At 42.3% G+C, this 11,503-nt stretch overlaps 1 protein-coding gene across 1 annotated transcript; it reads left to right on the forward strand.

Moving 5' to 3' along the window:
* The first annotated feature begins 250 nt into the window (after positions 1 to 250).
* On the forward strand, positions 251 to 2,762 carry LOC137272033 (mucin-22-like). Its single transcript, XM_067804404.1, has 2 exons — positions 251 to 319; positions 1,665 to 2,762. The coding sequence occupies exons 1-2, from the start codon at positions 251 to 253 to the stop codon at positions 2,760 to 2,762; spliced, it is 1,167 nt and encodes a 388-aa protein (XP_067660505.1).
* Positions 2,763 to 11,503: the final 8,741 nt, after the last annotated feature.

The following is an 11,503-nucleotide window of genomic DNA, read 5'->3' on the forward strand; positions in this document are numbered from 1 at the left end:
TCGCGGTTTGGTTGGTGCTGACGGACTTGGTTGGAGCATGCGCTTGATGTCATCTGATCCGTTAGGCGTCTCTAAGTAAGGTTTTACCCCGCTTTTTGCAATATTCCCGCAATATCGAGGCGGGTGACACCAGAAATTGGCTTCACACATTATACTCATGTGAGGAATCGAACCCAGGTACTAGGTTCTTGGTGTGACGAGTAAACACTTTAACCCCTTGGCTATCCCCCTCCCCTGAGTACCACAGGACATGGACCTTGTATCTATTCTCGGGTCGAACCTGAGACCTCCACCTACTCGTGTGAAGAATCAGTGTACAGTAACAAGTGCAGCATGTGCATTGCTTGTGCAAGTTTACTGATGCACCTCCCTGTGTACAAAGTCAACACTGATGCCGCACCTCTGTATACAGACTTGTATAAACTTGTGAGGGAGGCAGACATGCGCACCCAGTGACACCGCATACACAGATGTAATTCTGTGTGCTTAACTTTCAAATCTTAAAATATGTATGGCTACATAGAATCAGGGATTTAACAGAATGCGCACAGCTGAAATGTTATATGCACGTGCATAATTTATGAAAGGTTGTCCTCGTGCTTGATAGAGTTGACAGCATAACAAGCTGAGGGTTGTTTTTCAGTTTTTCCACGACCACGTCTAGGATTTTTCACATTGTGGACTCGAAACCTGGTTAGTTGGCTGATAACAACGAACGACGAAATCAATACCTAACAACAACCAAGAATGCCACTATCTACCACACTACCACAGCCAGGAATACCACTGCCTAACATACTACACAACCAAGAATATCACTATCTACCACACTACCACTACCAAGAGTACCACTATCTATCACACTACCACAGCCAGGAATACCACTATCTATCACACTACCACAACCAAGAATGACATTATCTATCACACTACCACAACCATGAATACCACAATCTACCACACTATCACTTTCGTGAATGCCATTATCTGCCACACTACCACGACCAAGAATATCACTACTTAACACACTACCCAAACAGGAATAACACAATCTACCACACTACCACAACCAAGAATACCACTATCTATCACACTACCACAACCAAATATGCCACTACCACACTACCACAACCAAGAATATCACAATTTACCACACTACCACAACCAAGAATACAACTGTCTATCACACTAACACAACTAAGAATGACACAATCTACCACACTACCACTTCCAAGAAAACCACTACCTACCACACTACCACTTCCAAGAAAACCACTGCCTACCACACTACCACTTCCAAGAATACAACTATCTACCACACTACTACAACCAAGAAAGCCACTATCTATCACACTAACACAACCAAGAATGACACAATCTACCACACTACCACTTCCAAGGAAACCACTGCCTACCACACTACCACTTCCAAGAAAACCACTGCCTACCACACTACCACTTCCAAGAAAACCACTGCCTATCACACTACCACTTCCAAGGAAACCACTGCCTGTCACACTACCACTTCCAAGAAAACCACTGCCTACCACACTACCACTTCCAAGGAAACCACTGCCTACCACGCTACCACTTCCAAGACAACCACTGCCTACCACACTACCACTTCCAAGAAAACCACTGCCTACCACACTACCACAACCTAGAAAACCACTACCTACCACACTACCACTTCCAAGGAAACCACTGCCTACCACACTACCACTTCCAAGAAAACCACTGCCTACCACACTACCACTTCCAAGAAAACCACTGCCTACCACACTACCACTTCCAAGAAAACCACTGCCTACACTGCCTACCACACTACCACTTCCAAGAAAACCACTGCCTACCACACTACCACATCCAACAAAACCACTGCCTACCACATTACCACTTCCAAGGAAACCACTGAATATCACACTACCACTTACAAGAAAACCACTACCTACCACACTACCACATCCAACAAAACCACTGCCTTCCACATTGCCACTTCCAAGAAAACCACTGCCTACACTGCCTACCACACTACCACTTCCAAGAAAACCACTGCCTACCACACTACCACATCCAACAAAACCACTTCCTACCACATTACCACTTCCAAGGAAATCACTGAATATCACACTACCACTTCCAAGAAAAGCACTACCTACCACACTACCACATCCAACAAAACCACTGCCTATCACACTACCACTTCCAAGAAAACCACTGCCTACCACACTACCACATCCAACAAAACCACTGCCTATCACACTACCACTTCCAAGAAAACCACTGCCTACCACACTACCACTTCCAAGAAAACCACTGCCTACCACACTACCACTTCCAAGAAAACCACTGCCTATCACACTACCACTTCCAAGAAAACCACTGCCTACCACATTACCACTTCCAAGGAAACCACTGAATATCACACTACCACTTACAAGAAAACCACTACCTACCACACTACCACATCCAACAAAACCACTGCCTTCCACATTGCCACTTCCAAGAAAACCACTGCCTACACTGCCTACCACACTACCACTTCCAAGAAAACCACTGCCTACCACACTACCACATCCAACAAAACCACTTCCTACCACATTACCACTTCCAAGGAAATCACTGAATATCACACTACCACTTCCAAGAAAAGCACTACCTACCACACTACCACATCCAACAAAACCACTGCCTATCACACTACCACTTCCAAGAAAACCACTGCCTACCACATTGCCACTTCCAAGAAAACCACTACCTAATACATCACAAATGCAAACACAACCTCTACCCGACGAAAACCACCACTATCAAACACACTACCACAGCAAAGATAGACACGACGACGACGACGACTACTACTACTACTACTAAGACACCGGTGATGACCACATGGGCGTCCCTCTCACACTGGGCTGACGTACCACTACCACCACAACAATGGTAATTACACCAGTCTATAGACAGTAGTAAATGACACCAATCTCCCACCACGTTGAGTTCCAGTTTGGATGTACATGGGAATGAACGGATGGATTTACGTTGAAAACAGTATCTGCTCAATTGATTTCTATGTCTGTCTTCCTCGGCAACATTTCAACTATATGGCGTAAATAATGAAAGTATAAAAATCTGAAATACACGTAGTTAAGTCTGGACCAGACAATCCAGTGATTAACAGCAGGGGCATCCATCTATGCAGTTGGGATGCGATGACATGTGTCAACCAAGTCAGCCAGTCTGATTGTGTCATTGTCTCTGCAACAGTCATTCTCTTAACAAGCCTGGATTGCCCAATTAGACCAATCTTCACGGTATTCTCGAAAGACACACAATTAGTAATCTCAAAGTGTCACTGTGTTCGCAGAATTTGATAATTTACAAATCGACAGGACCTTTCTGAAAGAAGGGCTTCGAATTTTACTAGGCAACAGACTTGGTTATCCCACGTCGTTTGTTCAGATTGATTTTCCTGCTGTTGATGGCTGTGTTGCCTGGTCCAGACTCGATTATTTACTGACGCTGGAATACTGCTGAGTGCGGTGTGAAACTAAACTCACTCACCAAGCAAGAACAACACCTTACCATCGACACAAAACAGGCCGTCACCGCTTCTGTTGAGAGTGTTCAGTTCAGACTAATTTCATGTATTTGACCTTTTCCTTTCTTACAACAACGCAACACTGATACGATGGGATGTCAATAAGTTTTGAGTCTTGAGCATTTTTCATACTCAGGTGTCACAGCCTATGGTACGACGTTGAACCTTGGGGTGTAGCTGATGTGATATATAAGTTTTGGTATCCTACTCTCAGAAGTTATTGACAGAAAGAGACCCCCCTCACGGCAGTGAAAATGAATAAAATTGAGTATAGAGCAGTAATGAAGGTTTTAGTTCTTGAAGGTAACTCGGCGAAGAACATTGAAGAAAGGCTTTCAGCAGTTTATGGAAAGTCTTCCCCTTCCTCTGCTACCACCAAACGATGGCTCAATGAATTTAAGCATGGTAGAGAGAGTCTTGAAGATGACCCCAGTCAAGGTCGCCCAACAACAAGCACTAGTCAGGAAAACATTGACAGAGTGCATAGACTTGTACTAGAAAATCGTCGAAACACACTCCACGAGTTAGAGGAGACCACAGGCATTTCACACGGATCCATCGAGACAATTCTTCGTGAACAGCTCGTCATGTCTAAGGTGTGCGCAAGATGGGTGCCAAGAATGCTTACAGATGAAATGAAGCAAACAAGGGTCACCATAAGCAACTCCATGCTAACCAGATACAACAAGAATCCAGAAGATTTTCACCTTAGGCTAGTAGCCTGTGATGAAACCTGGATCCACCACTATGATCCTGAGAGCAAACAAGAATCCATGGAATGGAAACATGTCACTTCTCCCAGGACCAAAAAATTCAAAGCCTCCAGATCAGTGCAGAAGGTAATGGCGACAGTCTTCTGGGATAGCAAAGGAGTCATCCACATAGATTACGTACCAAAAGGAAGAACAATGAATGGGGAAGATTACGCTAACCTGTTGAGGCAAGTGCGACAGTCAATCAAAGAGAAGCGCCGGGGCAAGATCAGACGTGGTATTCTTCTACATCAAGACAATGCTCCAGTACACACCTCTCGCGTTGCAGCCGCCGCTGTCCAGGAATGCGGGTACGAAATCTTGCCGCATCCCCCCTACTCTTCAGACCTGGCACCAAGTGATTACCACCTGTTCCCAAATCTCAAGAAACACTTGCGTGGTCGTAGATTTCAGGATGATAATGAGCTTATTGCTGCTACTGAGGCTTGGTTTGAGGACCAAAATGGCGCCTTCTACAGAGATGGCATCCATCAGCGCCTGGCAGAAAAGATGGAACAAGTGTCTTGACTCACAAGGGGACTATGATGAAAAATAAATGTGGTTCATACCAATATTTTGTGTTTTTCTATGCAAGGCTCCAAACTTATTGACATCCCCTCGTAGCTTTGAGCTTTGAGCCGACACTCGCCAGGTTTCGGAAAACATCGATATGTCGACAAATAATATATTTTATGTACGCTTCTAACAGTGACGCATTTGGCATGACTCTCGCGAACAAATACGAACAAGTTCCATCAAATGTTTAAACTTCCTACAATCAACATAGGCACTTACTTCAGAAACTGTCCGAAACTAGATTTTACAAAATATTCCATGCTGTTTAAATGTACTGTTTACACATAAACCGGTGCATTGTAAAACAAATTCGTACCATTGAAAAGATTACTGCCATGAGTTTAATAAATGATAAAATTCAGTGAAAATTGGCGAATTCTTAAACTTTTACTACACCCACACGCAACTATTCACATGCTTTACAGCAGTTTGATGCATGATCCTAGTGCAGCTGCACTTGGTTCCCCAATATTCGTGGAGACATCAGGGACCTGTTTCACAAAACCCTCGTAAGCCTAAGATCTCGTAACTTTTCTCGTAGCTCTTGTACCTGACATACTGTAACATAGAAGGTGCAAATGCTACGAGAAACGTTACGAGATCTTAGGCTTACGAGAGTTTTGTGAAACGGGGCCCAGTATTGGGAGTGAGGAAGTAGAGGGCTGGAGTGCTTTAAGTGTGGTTCGATCCCTTGATGTTGCCATCCTGTCCAGTGATGTGGTGAAAGGTCAACTTTGGTAATGATGATAATGGGCATAGAACTCAGGTCACAGATCAGTTGAAGTTCAATAATGTTGGCGGCGGACAGCATCGTGGCAGCGTCACTCTTGAAGTTTCTGCGACTTTAGCGCCCCCCTCTCCCCCCCCCCCCCCCCCCCCAAAAAAAAAAAAAAGAAGTACACGCAACACACGTAGTCTCACCTACGGCAAGTGACTTTGTTCAAAATTGCTTCTTTTCACCCAGCTGTAAGTGGGTACCCGGTGGGAAAAGACCGCGCGACTATAACCTTCTAATGCCCATTGCCTAACAGGCAGTTTGGTTTATCTGGAGTAATAATAATCAGATTGTCCTGCCGCTTCGAACATGTATTGTGCATGGAGTAAAGCGTGTGAAGAATGGGCTATTATTAATATGATAAAACCAATGCAAGTCACCCCCGCACGCAGACGCGCATACACGTGAACTTTGTGCCATGTTGTTCAACGTCGCGTTCAGCAATAATCGCGATGCTTGACGATGGTCTGTAAATAATCGACCGGACAATTCTTTTATTCTTCAATGAAACGCATAGAGAGAAATCGTGTATGCTTTCCATAAAGATCTCATCACAGTGGTCAGGGGAAAGTCGTTAAACTGCGTGACCTTGACCTTCGGTGTGTTTATCAATGATATTGCACGGAGTATATGTGTAAATGGTTTGTTAGACTTTGTGTTGTGGTTTTGTAGGCCCTTGAAAAAAAGGTCATATTCATCTGTTGCAGCCGCGAACCTCACCATATGATGCTGGGTGTGTTTAGACGAAGATTTTCGTCCTCGATTCTGTTTCATTTTTTTACCTTAGAACCTATTCCATCTCTACATTGCTTGTTTACCAAGTTACCGTCTTTTATCGTCTTTTCGCACAATGTCCGCTAACAAACATGCATGGCGTGCTTACATTAACCTACCAAAAGTCAAAGTCGCCATTAAAACAGTAAAATAATAATGTATTACTTTCTGTTGCATGGTCACAGAATAGAGTGGATCACAAGCATCACAATCTCGTTAGATCTTATCCTATTGGTCACATAACGGAAGGGCAAATGAAGGATCACCAGAAAATTCAAGTCACTTTAATATTTTCAGGTTTTCACCAGCTTTCAATATTAATATTGCCACGATCAATGTGACGTACGTTCCCCATTTGTTTCTCCAAGTATACATTTCTCCCCAAGACTATTTAGAACGAAAGATATCCGTCTACTCATACGCTGGTATTCTAAGGACAGAGATTTCGCCTCATAAACATGGCATTTGGAAACCGCTAAGATCAACAATAACCCGCGTGCAAGTAAATGTACACTGGCATGAACGCGAGTCCTGTAAGCCTATATAAGCCCAGAGATTTCGAGCTGTGGTACGGTCACGCACTGCTTCTCCCGAATACAACAATAAAAGAGTCAAATTACACACAGAACGCTTATCCATAACTACGCTATCAATATCAACATATAGTGTTAGTTCGGTCAATAACGACTGTTGACTGTTGTTGTAAATGGGGGCAACAGATGTCAAGCGCCACACAGTTTATTAAAGGTACTACGACCGATACTATTCCTCGTGCGACTACTGATTAATGTCCTCACAATCGTGCAGAACATCTGTTGTACTTAACATGTGTTAGGTTTAATGTTTGTTTGTTTGACGCTGCACTCCGTAGTATATTCGCTATATGACGGGGCATACTTGAACGTGCATCAACGTATTTCACATGTACATTCTTTGACACTACACATGCCTTATTTGAAAAACGGTTATTCTTTTTCAACATTTATGTAAAACATGATGAAATAAAATCAACAAAAAGAACTTGTTTACTATTTCTACCAAGTAGATATACATCCTGATATATTATCTTATACATTGAATTGAGTTGGTTTTTATAACAAAAAATACAAACATAAAAAACATTATATATTACATGATATAAAAAGGCATGAAAACTCTTAATCAGTGAATTGGGTTATAACATACGTAACATATGTTATATTTTAGAATGCACTTTCTTAGTAATATTCCAGCAGGGGGCACCAAAAATGAGCTTCACATATTGTACCCATGTGGGGGAACCAAACCCTTGTCTTCGGCACGACAAACGAATGCTTTAACCACTAGGCTCCCCCACCGCCCCTATACATCTTGATGACAAATAGCAACTGAATGAATTTGATCAAACAAGTAAGTCGTGTGTTTGACCCTCTTTGAGGGCTGATCAGTCTGCAAGCTGTGGACGGGGACTGAAAGGGAGTGTTTAGGGACAGTATGACAGCAGACTTCCATCAAGTACAATTTCCTTGTGCTAGGTAGTCGTCAAACGGGACAGTGTCTCCCCTCACAACAGTATCAGTGTAAGTCATTGGTCCTGAAAGGAGTGCCTTTCGTCTTGTCGATATGCATATAGAGAAACTGGAGTAAACATATATAAAATGGCCACAACAACATATATGTGAACAGCCCTTGGAATGCTTCAAGTTTTAAAATCCAGACTTGATAAAACAAAACTTGATACTTGACCAAGATATGCAATAAGAAAGGAATATTCATAAGGTGTGCGCAAGGATATATATCTCATACGAACATGGGATGTCTGTGTATGTGTGATAATAATTAATAGCATGAGCTGTGTGAGTGAGCGTGCGTGCAAGCATGCATTTGTGAGTGCATGTAAGCATCTTTATGTATCTGTGCACTGTCTTTGTAGTGTGTCAGCATGTCTAGGGTGCTTGTGTGTGTCTCTGTGTAATCTTAGTTGTGTGCTTGTATGTCTGTGTCTGTCTCTGTCTATGTGTGTGTGTCTGTTAGTGTATGCATGTTAAAACCTGTGTGTCTGTCTATGTTTGTATCCTGTCTGTGCATGTCTGTGGGTTTTTTTTGTCTGTCAGTGTATGTGCCTAAGTCTGTGTCTGTGTGTATGTGTGTCTGCCTGAGCCTGTGTTTGTGTCTGTGTGTATGTATGCCAGTCTGACCCTGTGTCTGCGTGTCTGAGTATGTGTGTCTGAGCTTGTGTCGGTGTATCTGTGTATGTGTGTGTATCTGTTTGCACCTGTCTGTGTATGTATGCCTGTCTGAGCCTGTGTATGTGTGTCTGTCAGTGCCTGTGTCTGTGCGTCTGTCTGCTGCACCTGTGTCTGTGACTACATTACTCAGCACAACTCCTCCACATCTACATCCATGCTGTATACAGCCAGTATATCTGCCAGAGGCTGCAGTGAGGTAGGTGACACCTCTCTTTCCCACTGTTACATTTGGACTGCACAATTACGTTGCTCAAGCACTCTGCGTAGTGTCTTTGCCTCCTTCGACTGTACTAGTCAGATTAGGTTCACACAAAAGGCTCCCTGGCTGACAGGTTCCTCCCACTACCTTCTCACACTGTCAGCCCCGGGTTTCTGCTCAAGACACAACGACCTTGCAGACAACCTTTACCTCCAGGTCTTGTTCTTATATACAGTGAAACCTTAATCAAAGCATAAATGTGGCTTTACACACTTACAATATAACCTGTTTGCACATGGTTATATTGTGTGTCAATAATATCCATTCAAAGAAAACAGGAATTTATGAGTCCAAATTATGCTATACCCCAGAAACAGTTTTCTCCATCTTCATCTTGAAATAACATTGACTCAATCCATAGAAATGATTAGTCCAATCAACTGTTCTGACACAATTCACTGAGACTAATGCTAGTCTCAGAACATATCACTTTGATTGTAACAAATAAACCAATTTAAACTGAAAAGAAGCCCCAGGAAGACCAGACATTCAGAACCTGAACCTGAGGAAATCTAGACTTGCTTCATTTAGGGCTTTAGTACTTCAGAGAGGGTGAGGCAGTTGGGAAAATAATGTAGTTAAGGGACTGTGAGAGGGTTCTCTACTAGTCACTTTTATAAACTTGGTTTTAAATAACCTGTAGTAACCTCATAGTATTAGTTTGTCGCTTGTCCAACATATATTAGACATGTTCCATATTTCACATTTTCTATTTTTTACACATTTCATAGCTACTTGAAAGCATTGAGAACTGGTTCAAAATTAAGTACATAACCCTCACTGCTACATTTGAACAGCATGTACCTTCCTACAAGAAGACCAGCCTCAAGAGATTTTCAAAGATGATTTAAACTTCTAGTAATAACAATGAGTATATAACGCCTAACGCTCAGAGGCGTTGTTGAAGAAAACAACGCTTACAAAAAGAATTCAGGTGTATTCAAATGTGAAGAAGTTTGTTATCGCGTTAGATTTAAACTCCGGAAAAGCTGTCCACAGTACTGGATTAGCTTTTCATAATATTCTGCAGTCTAAGTAAACTTATCCTCAGTACTTTTCGTTACACTCCACCACTGAGTCCAACAAAACCTTATGGGAGGTCGCGTCAGGTAACCTTTGAGATTGACCAATCAGAACACAGCTTACCAAATCGCGAAAGTGCACATTCGCACATCCCTTATGAACTTTTCATCTCGTAAAGGTTCGTACTCGAACGATTCTGAATGCTATTTAGCGTACGATCGCTTCCGGGTGATGCACACGGCGTACGAACAGCCATGACAACGATGAGTAAACAGCCGCTGAAAATAGTGTTGACAATATTCAAGGATGTTATCTTGCGGAAATATTAGCCAATGGTAACCATGTCATCAGAAACCCCAAAGCGTATGTACTGCAGGTCAAATAACTGTGTTATATGCTGATTTTTGTTTGTGGAGAGATCTGTGTCGGTGACTGGAATATTTTGAAAGTCCCTCCGATCCCTAAATAGTAGCCGTTGTCTGATTGGTTAAATCTATTTAACCGTCTCGCATTTCATTGGACTGTCATTGGTTGCTCACAGGTTACCTGACACGACCTTCTACTAGGTTTTGTTAGACTCAGTGGTGGAGTGTAAAGAAATACACTGAGACGAAGTTTACTTAGAGTGTTATTTTCTGTCACCACAGGAGCTTAAGCGACATGTCAGTATCGACTATATATGATGGCTCTGGGTTGTAAAGATCGATATTGAACATGATCTATAATAAGATCGCAGACGTATGATGATAGCAGGCAATGCTCTGCCTTACACATTAGTGACAGAGATCTTAACATGATTACAGGTCTGCTGTGGTCATACGTCTATGTGAGACCAACAACCCTGGCAGCTGCATTATAAACCCTTTGTAGCTTTGCAATATTATTAGAGACTGTAAATATACTAAAGAATTGGAGTAGCACAGTTGGCACTGGCTCACCCGGGATTGCGACTAACAGAAAGAATAATGAGTCTGGTTTACGTCTGGACTTCCAAATTTTATGTAATACCTCAACAATACTACGTACTATTTTATATAAACGTACGTTTACAATGTTCAGATCCAGATGTAATATACCCGATATTCAGCTAATCAGAAACGTGCTGGATACTGTCAGTGATAATGTTGCATTATGTAAACAATGTAAAGCTGTTAAAGTTCATATACAGCTGGAAGTTTCACAACAGTCTTTGCCAACACCTTAATAAAAAGACATAAAGATATTAACATAATCAACAACTTTGAGAAATATTTGAAATGTGAGTTTCTGCGAAACATTGTTAGCAAAATCGTTTCTTCGACTCGTATTATGTACACACTGGGCAACTCATCTATAGTATGCACCGTTCTGTACTATAGGTCGCATGGCCTTATATGCAAATCTCTCTCTCTCTCTCTCTCTCTCTCTCTCTCTCATCTGACGTCAAGCTAAACCGTCTTCTTGTGTACTTTGCGTCTGATGTCAGCATTTGTTCGACAGGAAATTCATCCGTCTTCAATTGGGTTCATTAATGTA

Source organism: Haliotis asinina, chromosome 2 (assembly GCF_037392515.1).
Source record: "Haliotis asinina isolate JCU_RB_2024 chromosome 2, JCU_Hal_asi_v2, whole genome shotgun sequence".
Taxonomy (NCBI): Eukaryota; Metazoa; Mollusca; class Gastropoda; order Lepetellida; family Haliotidae; genus Haliotis; species Haliotis asinina.